At 58.3% G+C, this 16,490-nt stretch overlaps 1 protein-coding gene across 13 annotated transcripts in view; it reads left to right on the top strand.

Moving 5' to 3' along the window:
- COBL (cordon-bleu WH2 repeat protein) overlaps positions 1–16,490 on the top strand; it is a 184,953-nt gene that overhangs the window by 81,948 nt on the left and 86,515 nt on the right. For 7 of the 13 annotated variants that reach the window (XM_051853139.2, XM_051853138.2, XM_051853143.2 and 4 more), the window contains 2 exons: positions 1,883–1,980; positions 6,147–6,221. In XM_051853139.2, the coding sequence (XP_051709099.2) occupies positions 1,883–1,980; positions 6,147–6,221 (173 nt within the window). The remainder of the gene's footprint in view (positions 1–1,882; positions 1,981–6,146; positions 6,222–16,490) is intronic. The other 6 variants (XM_051853149.2, XM_051853146.2, XM_051853148.2 and 3 more) reach the window with 1 other exon arrangement.

Below are 16,490 nucleotides of genomic sequence, written 5' to 3'. Positions count from 1 at the left end.
ATGCAGGCCGTGTCACTGTGTCACCGTGTAGCCCTGCACCTAGTGGCTGATGGGAGATGCGTGTGCACACGTGTCTTAGGCCTGCGGCATGTTGACCCATCTTCTAGTCTGAGATGCCGTGTGCCGCGGAGCCCTTGCTCGTGCTTGCCAGCAGTGTGCGCCTTTGCTCCCGGCGGAACGGTTTGAGGACATGCGAGCTTGCTCCTGGCCGTAGTGTCCAGGCCGTGATGCTAACGCGCTGACCTGCGTGTGTTCTCTAACTCAAAAGAGGCGTATTAGCAGGTGAAGAGGTCAGCCGTGCTTGGCTTGTCTGTGTCGGGTCCCCTCCCATAGCGGAGTGTGCCACGCCCTGGGTCGTGGGTTTTCCACCGATGGCCTGCCGGCCCGGCTCTCCAGCAGGTCACACGCCTGTGGCGAAGCCAATGGTGCTGAAATCTGCCCCTCCGGTCGTCCCTGGGAGCCCCGGCAGAGAAGGATTGAATGAGTCAGTGACAGGAACCTGGGGTGGCCTATGTGAGCAAATCCACGGACAACAGCGGTGACGCCAGAGCTGCGTGTGCCGGGGCCACCTGCCGCAGTTAGTGCCTGCACCACAGTCTGCAGGGCAGCAGGCCGAGGCCGGCAGTTTGCCCACGTGTGTCCCAGGCAGGCCCCACGTTTTCTCGGGTGTGCTCCCTGGACCTGAGCCAGTCTTCCCTGGGTTTGCTGTGCCGCTCGGGCTGGCCACTCCCCGGGATGGGGGCAAGCTGAGGATGGTGGGTTCCTGGTGACACCACAGCCCCTGGTCCCACTCTTCCACGGGTGCCGTGGCCTTCGACTGCATGTCAGTCTGGCGCACGAGAGGGCCTTCCCTCGCTCTGAAATCCTGGTGACGGGAGCACCCAGAGGGGAGGTTGGTGACCCAGCTCGGGAGGGAGAGAAGGAGAGCAGCTGGCCCAGGCCAGGAGGGGTTGTAGTTAAAGGGAAAGCATTCTGGCCGCGGTCAGGCAGGGGAGGACAGGCGGAGCTGAGACCCAGAGGGCTGGGGAGACCTGAGGGCCAGGGAGACCCAGTGGGCACCGGGAGACCCGGGGGCCTTCCCAGCTCCCACCTGGGTGGTGCTGCGCTGCTGAATTCTGGCCGAGGTCAGGCAGGGGAGGACAGGCAGAGCTGAGACCCAGAAAGCCCGGGGAGACCCTGAGGGCACCAGGAGACCCGGGGGCCGTCCCAGCTCCCGCCTGGGTGGTGCCCCGCTGTGCAGAGTGGGAGCGGGGAGGCTGTGGATTTGGGCCGCCGCTGGGCGTTTTTACCTCACTCGGGAGTCTGAAGGCAGACGTCTTACTGCTGTCGCTGTCCTCACAGCTGCGCTGTCTGATCTGGCACCAGGGCTGCACGTGGCTGCTGGCCTGTCCTGAGTCCAGTCCCGGCGGAGCCGTGCTGGCAGCCGGAGGTGCACCTGGACCTCGAAGCCTCAACCCCAAAGCGAGTGGAAGTGTCCTCATCAGTAACCTTCACAGGGATCAGAGCCAGGGACCAGCATTCGGCCACTGCGCTGGAAGAGGCGACGTTGCGATGAGGACGTGGTCCCTGCTGTTTCTCCTACCGGAGACTGCAGAGCTGCGTGTGTGCGCCACGCTGGTCTCTGTTAGCGAGCGTTGTCCCCGGGCTGCCTCTGGTTCATTGGCTTTGTCACTCACAGACCACGCGGGGAAGTGCCGCGTGACCCCTGAGGGGCCGTCCAACCTCTCTGCGATGCCCTAAGCGAGCTGGCGGCTTTGAGAGGACCCGGGAGCCCTGGCAGGGCCATGCAGACGCCTCCTTCATTCATTGAGGTTCTCTACGTGCAGCGTTCCGTCTTGTCTCCAGTGCAGGGGAATCACTTTGTTCTTTTTTCTCCCCCCAGAAACTTTTAGGAAATCATCACTTGGCAACGAAGAGGCTAATAAAGAGAAGAAAACGTTTCTGGGATTTTTCAAGGCTAGCAAAAGCAGCAGCAGTAAGGTAATAGATTGAATACGCCCTGTGCCGCACCTGTCTCGGGATGTTTCTGGATGACGAGGGTCCGGGGTCCCGGCTCCCCTGGTGGGAGGGAGTGGGCCACTGCAGCAGTCCCCTTGTCCATGGCCTCCGTCCTGAGGTTTCAGGGAGGCGGCGTCCACAGGGAGGGCAGGTGCACTGCAGGGAGACGTCTGAGAGACAGAGGCGGCGGTCACATCTCCCTGGCTGCTGTCACAGTGGCCCTGTTTCGTTGCTTGTGCTTTGTGTGACCTTACCTAACTGTAGAGTAAGCCCCATCGGAGGTGTTGGTGTGTAGGGCTTGCTGTGGTGGTGTCCGCTGTTCCAGGCATCCCCTGGGGGTCTTGGCAAGTGTCCCCTGCGGTGAGGGGGACTGATGGTGGCTTCCACACTCGGCCACTGCCACTTCCCCAGGCCAGGGACAGAGCTGTCTCATCAGTGGGGCACAGAGCCTGTGGCTGCCTGCAGACCGAGATCCAGGGCTGCCTTCTGCCAGGGGCACGCCCAGGCCTGGCCAGGGGTGCAAACCCAAGGGTGATGGCGACCTTGTATGTGTCGCACTTGAGTTGCAGTGCAGGGGCCAGTGCCTGGGACACACACGGCAGCGTCAGAGCGTGTTTCACGGCCAGAGCCCGGGGAGACGGGCGGCCAGCAAGGACCCAGCCCCTCGCTACTGCCCTTCAGATGCTTTGTTGCCCCAACAGCATCTGGGAACGGACTGTCTCAAGTTCATTGATCTTCTTGGTCTTCATGAAATAATTCTTTAAGCGCATGTTTTGGATGCACTGCAATAATTTAAAGTTGTAATATAAAGAATAGGAATGAATATCTTAGTACTTAGACGTGAGACCCTCAGAACTGTAAGCACCTTCAAACTACCAAGACCAGACAGTGCCTCTCCCCTCCGAGCCTGGTGAGCAGGTGGATTCTGTTGTAATTGGTATTTTTTCCTTCTTGGTAAACGAGACCCAAAGTGACAAAGCTGTCCCACGATGTCGGGCTTCAGAGCCCCAGGCTCACGTGGTTGTAGGCGTGGTCTCAAGGCTTGAGGCGCCTGGCTCACGCTCACATGGGGACCTGTTGTGATCTCATTTCCTGGACCTGGAGTCAGCCCCGGCTTGCAGATGGACACACTGGCACTCAGAGAAATGAGTCACTTGCCCGGCGTCCAGGCATCAGAACCAGGGCCCCAGGACGGTGGTGCCCTGGGGTCCAGTGCGGCTTGCCTCGGGAGAGTGGCACAAACCTCAGCTCGTTTCTCGTCCACTGCTCCGGAGCTTTGGGGATGACTGTGATCGCCCCGGTCTGCACTGACCCTGTGTGCTTGGGAAGTCCGGGCAGGACACGGGCCTCTCGGCGCCGGCTTCTGAGTTGGTGCCGCCCCCTCTGCCCCTCTCCCACCTCCTTTCCCCTCCTGCCGGGATTACTTGGAATTACGGGATCAGAATTGTGTGTGGCCCTCCGTCTCCCGGGGAAGGGGCCTTGCTGTCGCTGAGCTTTGTGAACAGACTTCGCCGGAGCTGCGCTCCGGCCGGCCTCCCCGCCGGCACAGGTCACGGTGAGCGCCTCACAGCTCGCGCCGGCTTCTGGCACAGAGGGTGCAGTCAGCAGAGCTGTGGCAAACCGACTCGTGCCTGAGTTTTAAACAAATTAAGGTGGCCTCAGGGGCGGAATGTGAAGGCTCTGGGACTTGGCTGCACTGGTGCAGGGGCCCGGGCCGGGGGACACCAGGCGCCCAGTCGGTGGGAACGCCTCGTTATGGGCATGTGTTTCTGGGGTTTTCACCTTCCGAGTTCTTGCCCCCACAGAGATGAGAGTTCAAAGCAGAGGCCCTGATGGAGCAAGGGCAAAAACTTTAGGTCCACGCTGACCTCTCCCCTGCACCCAGCATGCAGGCCTCCGTTTCTCCGCCTGCTGACACAGCCCCCCCTGCCTGCACTGCTGGACACGCCACTGGCGGAGGAGTCCAGCCGTCAGCTCCTCCCAAGCTCTCTCCCCCTTCCCAGCTCAGCAGCTCGGCCCCAGGGTCCAGCCCCTCCCAGCCCCTCCCAGCTCACCCTGTGACCTCCCAGGACCTTGTGATCCAGCCCAAGCCCCACCTCCATCTCACAGCCCAGCTTCAGCTCAGACCCCCAGGCCCCTTCCCGCCACATGGTACTATAAGAACCGCTAGTCTGTGAGGGAGGGGCTCGCTCTCTGCTGCGCCTGCACCTGGGACGGAGCCCCCCCAGGCTTCACTCTTCTGAGTAGACCTGGCCTGGCTGCAGCTCCGTGCTCTGTCTCTTCTTTCCTGACAGGCACAAGTAGGGAGGGGAGCAGGATTGAGAGAGAGAGAGAGAGAGAGGGAGGGAGGGAATAGGTTCTGCGAGGGGACAGAGTGTGGGAGGAGGCCAGAGAGTGAAGGCCACAGGACAAAAGCAGCCCCCGCGCGCGTAGTCCCCCTCATGGGTGGGGCTGGGACCCGGCCGCACGTGTGAGTCAGGTGGGGCTGGGTCAGAGAACCTTGCATCAGGTTTCCAGGCAGTTCCATGGCTCCTCCATGTGTTCATCATGGTGTCTCCTCCTCCCTGCCCCAGACGAGTCACAGGCGCACCCGGGCTCGTGGGATAGCGTGGCAGGGAGGGCTGCTCCGCCTGCCTCCCGGCCTGCGAGGTGTGGCCTGCCCGCCTGTCCTCGCCTGCCCTTCCCTGTCTAGAGCTCGCAGAGCCAGCCGCCTCTAACTCACCTGTTGTGTATCTTACTCTGCTCTGGGTGCCCTGCCCCAGCCCATCCCCGCTGGTTCTCGGTAGCTGTCCGGCACTGGATCCGTACCCCTCTCCCCGCCATGGCAGCGTCAGGCGCCTCCTGGCAGCTACCGAGGCCTGGTGGGGGTGGCGCTCCCGGCTCATGTCCCAGGGCCAGCGTGGCAGCTCCTTGCCAGCCTCTGTGCTGGGAGACGCCAGGTCCCCAGCTGGGCCAGGCTCTCCCAAGGCCCTGCTGTCAGTCACTCATTTACACGGCGCAGTGTCTGACAAGTGTGAGCTTCAGTCTCTTCCTCAACAAAGGCCTTTGGAGTGGAGGGTTCTTCAGGAGATTTCTAAAATTCTGGAGTGCTGGCCGCCTGCAGAGGCCCGTGAGCAGACAGAGTGCGCATGGAGAATTCTCATGGCATCTAAAGCAGCACAGCTCTACTGCATTGCCAGAGAAGAAAAAGCTGTGTGTGTGGAGTGTGCATGCGTGTGTGAGGGTGAGAGCCTGTGCATGTGTGTGTGTGTGTGCGAGTGTATGTACATGCATGTGTGTGAGCCTGTGTGCACGTGTGAATGTGGATACGTGTGTGAATGTGTGTGTGCGTGAGCGAGTGTGTGCATGCATGTGCCTGCGTTTGCTGCCAGACTCCTGGGTCCTCCGTGATTCTCATCTCTGGGGCTAGGTTGGGGCCTGGGAATTGAACCCAAATCACACCAGGTCATTCTCCAGTTGGTGGTGTATTACCATTTTCTGTTTGGGGATCTGGTGTGAGATTGTGGGTGAGTCATTTCTGTGTACCCAGTCCTTTAGCTGTGCCGAGCTGAAGCCATGGAAACCTTCACACCTGGTCAGTTCATTGGTTTGCTGAGCTAAGGCCCACGACTGTGAAAATCGGGTGCGTTCTAAGCTGAGGAGCTGCTTTTGGGCAGAAGAAAGAAAACTCCTTTCCATGAGTGTGGATTTCAGCAGTGCTCTTCACATCGGAGAGCACTGGCCGGGGGCTGTTCCAGAACAGCCTTTGAGCTCCTCAGCTGAGGGGAGGGGCCTGGGTGCACCCCTGAGCCGGGTCCTCCACCTGGAGGGGCCCGGGTGCACCCCTGAGCCGGGTCCTCCACCTGGAGGGGCCCGGGTGCACCCCTGAGCCAGGTCCTCCACCTGGAGGGGCCAGGGTGCACCCCTGAGCCAAGCCCTGTGCCTGGAGGGGCCTGGGTGTACCCCTGAGCCAGGCCCTGTGCCTGGAGGGGCTCAGCTGCACCCCTGAGCCAGGTCCTCTGCCTGGAGGGGCCGGGCAGCACCTCTGAGCCAGGCCCTGTGCTGGGGGCCCACCCTGGCCTGCTCAGCCTGGATGGGTGCCTGGGTGGCGTTCTCCTGGGAAGTCATTTTCAGTGGGGTTGACGGGCGGGTGTGTGCTTGTGTTCCAGGCCGAGCAGCCCGGGCTGTCAGGTGTGGACAGTGAGGAGGACACCTTGAAGCCAGTGCCAGGAAGGGGCTTGAACGTGAGTACTAACAGCCAGCGGCCGCTCCTGCTAATGGGCGGGCTTCTCACTGCTTCGCGCCGCCGTCCACACAGGGGATGAGATGCCGAGCTGCTTTCGGCCGTGCGTTTCCGCTGCCAGGCCACCTTGACAGTGCGGAATGCTTCGTTTTCTCTCCTCTCCGTGCCACTCGGGGTGAGGGAGAGGGGACTTCTCGCTGGGTTGCTTGGATTTGCACTCCGCAGTTTCCTCCGCAGGGCGCAGGGGGACCTGGTGGTTGGAGCCGCACAGCCCTGGTGTCCAGCCCTGGGCCCCCAGGTGCTGAGCTGTGTGACTGCACTTTGCTCGGGGAACCCCGAGAGGATGCTGTGAGACAGCCCTGGCCCTCACGTGGCCTTCAGTCCTTGAGAGGGTGTCGTGGCCGGCGCCTTGTTAGCAGTGGCGTCTGAAGTTGGGCCCCGGGGTCGCCTGCGCAGAGCCTTTCACAGCAGAAGGAACTTTGCGTTATTTAGTTATCTCCTTCCTCGTTGCACGTTTCCACGCCAGCCCCCGCGAACGGTTTATTTCTATTCAGCCCGAGAGTCTTTCATGAAGTCTTGAAATGTGGTATAAAATTACAATCTCTTTCCAAGTTAGATTTTTTAAATTTAATGTGATCCAAAAGCTGTCAGAAGGAAAATATTCTAGGCTAGGTTCTTATTGCAATTACAATATAAGTGAAGACAGTGTAAATGTAGACAGTGTTGGTAAATTCTTTGTTAAACAGAGAAAAGTTACTTTTTCCTCGAAAAGACATTTCCTTTAACAAAAAATAAAAGATTTGTGTGTCTGAGAGAGAGAGAGAGTATGAATCTTCCACCTTTTGATTCACTCCCAAATGGCTGTGACAGCCAAGATTTGTGTGTCTGAGAGAGAGAGAGAGTATGAATCTTCCACCTTTTGATTCACTCCCAAATGGCTGTGACAGCCAGCCAGGGCTGGGCCAGGCTGAAGCCAGGAGCCTGGAACTTTATCCAGGTCTCCCACGTGGGCGGCAGGAGCCCAGGCGCTTGAGCCGTCCCCCGCTGCTTTCCCAGCCCATTAGCAGGGAGCTGGCTCAGAAGCAGAGCAGCCGGGACTGAAATTGGAGCTCCATAGGGATGCCAGCATTGCAGGCGGCAGCTTCACCTGCTGTGCCACAGCACCAGCCCCGAAAGACATTTCTTAATAAAACGAAAGCTGCTTATTTTTTGCTTATTCCTTGTATCCATTGATCACCACGACTTACTGATAAAACCAGAACAGGTTCAGCCTGGCTCTGTGCTCTGGCCATTTTTACTCCTGTAAGCCCCAGGGGCATCCTGACGGAAGTGGCTTGTGAGGACGGAGAAGTTGTTTCAGTTGACGTCTGTCGCAGTGACCTGTGATTCAACCAGTTATCTTGAATGATCTTTTATCTGTGAGTGATTAGGTTATTTTTCAGATTTGTCACTAGTAAGATTTTTTTGAATTTCTAATTTTTTATTTAAAAATTAGATGTAAAAATTATGCCTATTTCTGGGTACCGTATGATGTTTTTTTGCTTGTGTGCATTCTATAATGTTCACTTAGGTACATGTATTTATTCTTTCAGGCATTTAGCATTTCTCTGTACTGAAAGCATCCAGTGTTCTGTCTTCCAGGCTCTCAAAGTAGAGCAGTGCACAGTGCAGTCACATCTGCAGCTGCCCTCTGTGCAGCACAACCCCAGAGCTTCCTGCCAGCGCTGGTGACCTGGCACCTGCCAGTCAGCCTTGCCCCACCCCTCACTCCCCTCTCGGCTCTGGTAGCCAGCATTGCACTTTCGGCTTCTGTGAGACCACCTGTTTCCTCGAGTCCTCCTGTGAGTGAGCTCGTATGTTGCTTGTCTCTCTCTGAACACGGTGACTGCCAGTTCCGTCGTGTTGTTGCGGATGGAGAGATTCCATCTGTTTATGGCTGAGGGATGCTCCCTTGCCTACGGGTACCACGTTTGCTTGATCCCTTCCTGCAGCAGGGTTGGAAGCCTTCTGGGATGTTCCATCATGGTTGTCAAACCCACTGCTCTTTTGGTCACTGCCACTTTAAAATCCTTATGTATCATCCTTAAAGCTCCAGGGAATTGTGATATTGTTAGTTTTCACTAACTTTTGCCAATAGTTTCTTTACATTTTTGTTTATTTTCTATTTATTTGAAAAGAAGAGGCAGTGAAAGAAATAGAGGCAGACAGAGATGTTCCATCTGCTGGTTCACTCCCCGAATGCCCCCAGCAGTCACTGCTGGACCAGGCCCAAGCCAGGAGTCTGGAACTCCACCCACGCCCCCGGGCTTTGTCAGGGACTCAAGTACGTGAGCCGAGGCCTGCTGCCTCCCAGGGAACTCGCGCAGGACGGTGGCTGTGGGCTGGGGCCCAGCTCCTGTGCCAACCTCCTGCCACATGGTGCAGTTGTTAACCCCAGCTGTTTTCATCTTACCCAAACTTTAAATCTGTTTTCGTTAGCATCTTGTGACTTTGTGTTAAGAGCCTGGGTTAATGAGATTGAGCTCATTCCATTTACGGAAAAGTATCTGACACATAAACCATGGGTAGAATGAGCCCTATTGTTTGACTAAGAAATTCAAATCAAACCTACTTTGGTTTCAAGACAGCCTAGTTGTTTGTTTCAGTTAAATCAATACTGCATGCCCATGGCAATGGCCGGGCTCTCGAGCCAAACAGCAACTCCTGAGCCATTGCCGGCTCCAGCACTTTGAGAACGTGAACTTGGTGCCCCCATTGGTGGCCATGTTTTAAAGCTCTGTGATAATCAGATCCCAGCCTCTGTCACACTCAAATCTCGGAGGGAAATAAGAACGTTTCTGAGTTGAAGGATTTGAGGCGAGCGGGACTGGGGTGCCCTGTGCCCGTGTGCTGAGCCCGTCCTATACACGATCAGCCTGAATAAAGTCCAAGTGCCTGCTAGTCACGCGAGCAGCCCTGTTTTCTGGGAGAAGCAGACTGGACCCCCGAGGGTGACCGGAGCGTCCACTGACCCTTCGCTCTGTGAAGTTTGTCGTCAGCCTTCACGCTGGCCCGGGCCCAGGAAGTGGCTCTGGTGTTTCTTGCACTCGACAGTCTACACTGGTGTTTGAGCAGGGGGTCTGTTTAATTACACGCTGACAGCCGGTACCTTTTTGGCTATTACAATGCACAACTGGATATTTTAGCTTTCTCTACAGCAGCAAATGGTAGTGTACATTTTGCTGGGAGCAATGCTAATTTGTGGGAGGTCGTTTTTCCCTGCTAATGTGACAGAACACATTCAACGTCATAAATTCATGGGTGATAGAAAAACAGATCTTAGGCAGCAAAAAGCCTTCATAGGAAGCATCCAAAGCATTTATGAGGGAAATGAGGAAATCCTGTAGATACACATGGAAGTAGGATTGTACAAACAGAAAGACACCACATTCCTAGATAAGAAGACTCAACGCCATTGTTTGTATCACGCTATGTTTTAGAGTTAAGATAAAGTTTACTTAGAAAAATAAACAGATAAGAAAAGCCAGGAAATCCTGAAACACATGAGAGGGGATAAGCCTGCTGGTTTATGAAATGGATTTCGAAGCCTTTGCAATTGACATTAAGCAGAATAGGAAATCCGGGGCCAATTGCACGTTGTCAGCGCCTGCAGTCCATGGAAGGAGATGAGCAGGAGTGAGAGGAGCCGGGGCCCTTGGTATCCCTTAGGGGAGACTGAATCGTGTTGATTGTGACCGTGTGCACTGGGAAAAGCAGAGTGGACCGGAAGCCCAGGTGCACCAGTGGAAGCCACATGAGCACCAGCTCCCGTCAGCCGGGAGCGAGGGTGCTGGTTTCCCATGACTCAGAATCCAGTGTGAGACCGGAGCAGGTAGATCGGACCTCAGGGAAAACAAGTGGAACCCTCTCGGATCAGGAGGGAGGGAGGAGGAGATGGGGGGTGTCACAGGCAAAGTAGAAGTCCGAGAACCTGGGGCTCAGAGGAGGAGGGACGACCTGCCCCTGACAGGCGTGAACGAGGGGTGCTGGAGACGAGATGTGCAAACGGCACAAAAACAAGAGAAGATGCAGACTTGGTCCTGATGCAAGTGTGATTGACACCTGCAGTGACCGCCCGTTCATCCCGGCGGACCCCAGCGTCTGTTACTGGCCGTTCTTGGCAGCCGCCAGCCCCGAGGTAGCTGCCGAGCGCCATGCAAGGTGCTGTGGCCTTTGTGGTGGGGACATGGCAATGCGTACGTCTTGAAGTCCTGCGTCCACTCACTCTCTGGGCCAGAAGCCCAGCGTGTGGAAATCTAGACGGCTCACGTGCAGGGCTGTTCATGGCAGCGTTCTCCACGAGAGTAGCACGTGAAGGCAGCCGCATGCCCATTGTGGGTGTGGCCTGGGAGGCTGCGGCTGGGCTCTGGAGGGGAGGGACCGGCACCCTTACCTGCTTGCCAGAACCTTCTACGTGAGCTTTTCTGCTTTAGCGAGACTGCTGCCGTAAGTCACAGTCAGCCCCTGGAGCGGGACGGCCTAGGTGAATGGCTGGCCCGGGAGCAGCAGAGTGCTGGGTGGGAGGCCCCCGCGCCGTGCTGGGCCTGGTGCCGCTCACGTCTGCACGTGCACACGTGTGGGGTTCCGGTGAGCGCCCCGGCAGCTGGCATCCTCTCTTAGGCTGGACGCGACCCTCCTGGCAAGCATGGTGTCCTGTTGCTTACCCTCCCCTTGCTGTTTTGCTAAACTTGCCCCCAGCTGTTGGCATCTGCAGACTCTGATGCCGGAGTATCCTTGGTGTTCTGGGGAGGTGGGACCTGGGGGTCCACAGGCCCCAGGGGTGCCCAGTGGTGAGGCTTTAGCAGCTGGCGCTGCGTGGGCTGGGGGCTTCCTCTGGAGCACATCCTGTGATCAAATGGAACCAGCTCCACCCCTCGCACCTTTCTTGGTCCCTTGGCTCTCCTGCAGCCCTGGTGCCTTTGGCTGGAAGCAGTAAAGGCGGTGACTGTTCACTGCTCCCCCTGCTGGCAGCTGATCCGCATGCAGCTCTGTGTCCACAAGCATCCATGGCAGGGGCGGGCGAGCTGGGCTTGCGACCACAGGCCAGGGGAACAGGTGCCTGTGTCCCCCCTCCTCACCTGCACCCTGCCTGTGCTGCAGGAGCTGGGGCGGGGTCAGCGATGGGGCACCCCTGGCCCGCCCGCGGGGAGGATTCTGCCTGGCGAGCTGGCCCGATGCCTGCTGCATCCGACAGTGTGCAAGTTGTTCTCTTTCATCTCCTGAGAGAATGCAGTTATCTGATGGGCACCCCGGTACATTCTACGTCAGCAGCCACAGTGCCCACAGGTCCCTGGTAGAGGCGATTTCACTGAAGCAAGCTTACCCCGTGCTACGCCCGGGCCAGGGTCCCCGGGGACTTCCCTCAGCTCCCAGGACTTCCGTGACATCCCAGCAACTTGGCCTTTTCTTAGAAACGGCCCCCTGCACCCACGCAGGGTCCCGTGTCCATGTGGGCGCTGGCAAGCTGCAGCAGCCTGTCTCTGCAGAGTGCCTGTCACAAGTCCCTGGCCTCTGACAGCCCCGTCCCGTGGTGATAAGAAGGAGCAGCCGTTGACGTGAACATGAGCCATCTGGAGTTTGCCAGGACACGCCGCATCAGACCACAGCGGGGTCGGCCGCCTTAACACCGGAGTCTTTGCATGCAGGCTCTTAACCAACAAAAGCACTGTCTGGATACAGAGATGAACGGGAGCCATCTTGTTGACGGGCCTGTTCCCGTGGTGACGGGGGGATCTCCTTTGCTTCTCCTGCAAGCCCCTGGCTGTGTTGGGAGCGGTTGCCATAGCAACCGCTCTGCTGAAGCTCCTGGGCTCTCCATGGGACCGTTCCCCAGGGCAGGGACCCTGGCTCCCAGGGGGGCCGGGCGTGTCGAAGCCCAGAAAGTTCCAAGGGTGCCCATCAGTACAGCAATGCTTTTGGGAAAAGTTACTGAAAATCACGCCGTGAGGGAAATTCCATCTCCGGATCTGCCCGGTGCCAGAACATGTCCCTGCTGCCTGGGTCAGAGTCGCAGCGCGCTCCCCAGGGTCGCCACAGGGTGGCAGTGTTGGCGCAAGCACCTCAGGTCTGGTGGCACTGGCCTGTTCTGGTTTGGGAAAGCTCAGATTGGAAGGTTCACACGCAGAAACGGGAAAGAGGTCCCCAGGGTGCTGTGATGCAGAGCCACACTCTTACAAACCAGAGGTAACTGCAGAAGTGCAGCTTGACCTTTAGAGTTCTGCATATTCAGGGTTGTGAAAGAAACGGCCTACAGAACGCTTTAGGAGGGAGAGAGGGACTCGTGTTGAGTGCCTGCAGCCTGTCACGGGTCCGGGTCACTGTGATTCTCTCGAACCCTGCTCAGCATGTGCACCTGGCCAGCCACGACCTGGGAGGCTGCTCACGGGAGTTCATGGAAAACACACATGAAAACCGTGTGCCTAGGTTTCAAGAATGTTTTGCCCAGAATAGATGTATCTTTTATTTCTGTTTTCCTGTTGCAACAGTTCCCCCCAAGACGTTGACTTGTGCTTTTTTTCTGTTGAGTGTCAACCTCACCTGTTCACTGATTTTTTAAAAGATTTACTTATTTGAAAGGCAGAGCTGCCATAGTGGGGGGGGTGGGGAGATCTTATATCCACTGTTCACTGCCCAGATGCCCACAGCAGCCGGGCTGGGCAGGGGCTCCATCAGGTCTCCCACATGAGTGATGGCCCCGAGCTCGGGCCGTCATCGGCAGGCAGGTGGGTCAGGAGTGGAGCAGCCAGGACGTGAGCCTGCACTCCAGCACGGGACACAGCATCGCCAGCAGCGGCTTCCTCCACTGCGGCACACCACCAGCCCCTTGTCGTTGATCAATCACGTTATTTATCTGAAGCACAGAGAGAGATCTTCCATCTTCCATCTGCTGGTTCCTCCCCGGATGTCTGCACTGCCAGGGCTGGGCCAGGCTGCAGCCAGGGGCTGGGAGCTCCATCCAGGTCTCCCTTGTGGGGGGCAGGGCCCACGCACTCGAGCCACCACCCGCTGCTTCCAGGGAGTGCGTTAGCTGGAAGCTGGAGCTGGACGCAGGGCTGGGACTCAGACCCAGGCGGCCACTGTAGGATGTGGGCATCCCCAGCTGCACTGACGCCTGCCCCCGAGGTGGTTTTTCAGGCTCTGAGCTTCCACAGTGGGGCAAAGCGTGGCGTGCGTTTGTTTGATCCGGATTCTGGCCCCAGCACCTCCGGCTGGCCCCTCGGAGCCTCACCCTTCCTGGGGGTTCTTAGGACTGGGGGAGCTGGGAGGGCGTCTCGGCCCTGTTGCGTGCTGCGTCTCTCTCTGGTTTGTAAACATACGAGGGCCGTGGAAGTTGTCCTGGTGAGACCTGCAGAGGCGTCAGCGAATCGGAGGGTTTCAGGTCCTCTCACGCCGCGTCGCCACACTGTGTTCTGACACCGAGACAGCGCATGAAAGCCAGCGGCTTCCCCCGCTGACCCCGTGCCTGGCCTGAGGGACCTCCAGGAGTCGTTTAGAAAAACCCTCCCTGGGGTCTGTGCATCTCCTAAGTGGCTGTCGGGAACCCACCACCTGCTAACCACCACCCCCACCCCCTGCCCCGCTCCCTCCCCCGGGAGCGCATTACCAGAAGCTGGACTGGGGCACAGAGCCAGACTCAAGCCCAGGCTTCAGTATGGACCGTGGACACCTCTGGGTGCGGACCTGCTCTGCCCGGTGCCTGCTCCCTGCCCGTGGACGACCTGACAGACGCTCATGCCGTGCGGCGGGTGATGACCCCGTCTCCTGAAGTGGAGACCTGGGCTCTGGAGTCCGCACCTTCTGTCTGTCTGCACCTAGAGAGTAAATACCTGTGGCTCTCTCCGCTGAGACGCCTTCGGTTGGTGAAGTTGGGGGAGAGTGAGAGGCAGTCTCGACACGGATGGCGCTTTCACACAGCCATCTCGCGTCACTCGATGTCTTCCCGCTCACGTCCGTCGTCGTGTCTGCACGGTGGCCGGATGGAGCCGCTTGACCCAGAGGCGGGTTATCAGCGAGCCCTGAGTGTGGGCAGCAGCCTGTGCTGTCCACTGGAGTCCCAATGGTATCTTCACGTCTGAATTGTGGCTCCTGTAGAAGAAATTTGTGTTGAATAAATAGACAAGGAAAAACTGAAAGAAAAAAGAACAGAGTGTGTCTCTAAAACAGCCTAGGGACCCACCACCCCATCCATGCCCCGTGCCACGTGTGGACACTTGGAGCCTAGCCCGCGGGCGAGGCCAGCCCAGTGCCTGCCCTCAGGAGTCTCTCACGGGTGGGGCTCAGGTTCTCCAAACACAGGTATCCGCCAGGCCTCTTGGAAGCTCTGCCTTGGGGAGCCACTGAGAGGCAAAGCCTGGGTGCAGGGGAGGAGCGGGCAGTGGGCAGTGCCCTGTGTGTAGAGGTGAGGACAGAGCACAGGGAAGGTCAGGCTGTGCTGGACTCGACTCCAAAGCCTGGGTGCAGGGGAGGAGCGGGCAGTGGGCAGTGCCCTGTGTGTAGAGGTGAGGACAGTGGCACAGGGAAGGTCAGGCTGTGCTGGACTCGACTCCAGAGCCTGGGTGCAGGGGAGGAGCGGGCAGTGGGCAGTGCCCTGTGTGTAGAGGTGAGGACAGAGCACAGGGAAGGTCAGGCTGTGCTGGACTCGACTCCAAAGCCTGGGTGCAGGGGAGGAGCGGGCAGTGGGCAGTGCCCTGTGTGTAGAGGTGAGGACAGTGGCACAGGGAAGGTCAGGCTGTGCTGGACTCGACTCCAAACGGGTCGTCTCGGAGTGGGGGCTGCGGTGTTAGGGCACCTGAGCTCCTCATTACGTGTGAGACGGATTACCAGGGGGGAGGAAGGAGGGAGGTGAAGAAGTGGACATCATAGGACTTCAAGCCCGTGTGGTGTCATGGAGGTGTACTCCGCTGCCCTGGATTCTTGTCCGTGGTGCCTGCGTGTGCATGTGTGCATACATGTGTCTGAGTGTGTGAGCGTGTGTGTGTGTGTGTGTGTGTATGTGGGCACACTTCAGCAGCCCGTGTGGTGTCGTGGAGGTGTACCCCGCTGCCCTGGATTCTTGTCCGTGGTGCCTGCATGTGCATGTGTGCATACATGTGTGTGAGCGCGCGCGCGTGTGTGTGTGTGTATGTGGGCACACTTCAGCAGCCCGTGTGGTGTCGTGGAGGTGTACCCCGCTGCCCTGGATTCTTGTCCGTGGTGCCTGCATGTGCATGTGTGCATACATGTGTGTGAGCGCGCGCGCGTGTGTGTGTGTGTATGTGGGCACACTTCAGCAGCCCGTGTGGTGTCGTGGAGGTGTACCCCGCTGCCCTGGATTCTTGTCCGTGGTGCCTGCATGTGCATGTGTGCATACATGTGTGTGAGCGCGCGCGCGTGTGTGTGTGTGTGTATGTGGGCACACTTCAGCAGCCCGTGTGGTGTCGTGGAGGTGTACCCCGCTGCCCTGGATTCTTGTCCGTGGTGCCTGCATGTGCATGTGTGCATACATGTGTGTGAGCGCGCGCGCGTGTGTGTGTGTGTGTATGTGGGCACACTTCAGCAGCCCGTGTGGTGTCGTGGAGGTGTACCCTGCTGCCCTGGATTCTTGTCCGTGGTGCCTGCGTGTGCACGTGTGCATACATGTGTGTGCATGCGTGTGTGGGCATGTTTCAGCAGCCCGTGTGGTGTCGTGGAGATGTACCCTGCTGTCCTGGATGCTTGTGTGTGCATGTGTGTGTATGTGTGCAAGGGGACCGTTTTCAGTGACTGCATTAGAAGTGTGTTGATCACCAGACAGACTCAGCACACCTCTTATGTTTTCCCACTGCATGCCCCTCTGGCCTGAGTGGGGGACACAGGTCAGAGGTCATTTCTGTCTCAGGGTTGGATGGCCGGTACTGGCCTGGCCAGGGTTGTCTGCTGCCCCGCGGTGTGGCATGCACCTGTGGTTGCCCGGTGAGCAGAACCCCTCTGAAGGGCAACCTCCAGGGAAGCCAGGCACCCTGCGTGCTGCTTCCTGCCAGGTGCCGGGGGACGTGGTGCCTCCTTGTAGAGGAGAAGCCGGGAGGGACTTTGGGGGGCGCCGGCTCTGAGCCTCGTGCAGAGGTGACTTGATGAAGTCCAGCAGTAAGTGGGCTGGAGGTTGTGAGGGGCAGAAAGGAATGGTTGTGCCTCCCTGGCTGGAAAATGATGCCTTCATGCACGTGAGCAAACCTGTGTGTAGCGGACACGACAGGCCATTCATGTGGAGCATACA

This window comes from Oryctolagus cuniculus, chromosome 16, assembly GCF_964237555.1.
Source record: "Oryctolagus cuniculus chromosome 16, mOryCun1.1, whole genome shotgun sequence".
NCBI classification, from domain to species: Eukaryota; Metazoa; Chordata; class Mammalia; order Lagomorpha; family Leporidae; genus Oryctolagus; species Oryctolagus cuniculus.
This window is presented reverse-complemented; position numbering and strand designations above follow the sequence as displayed.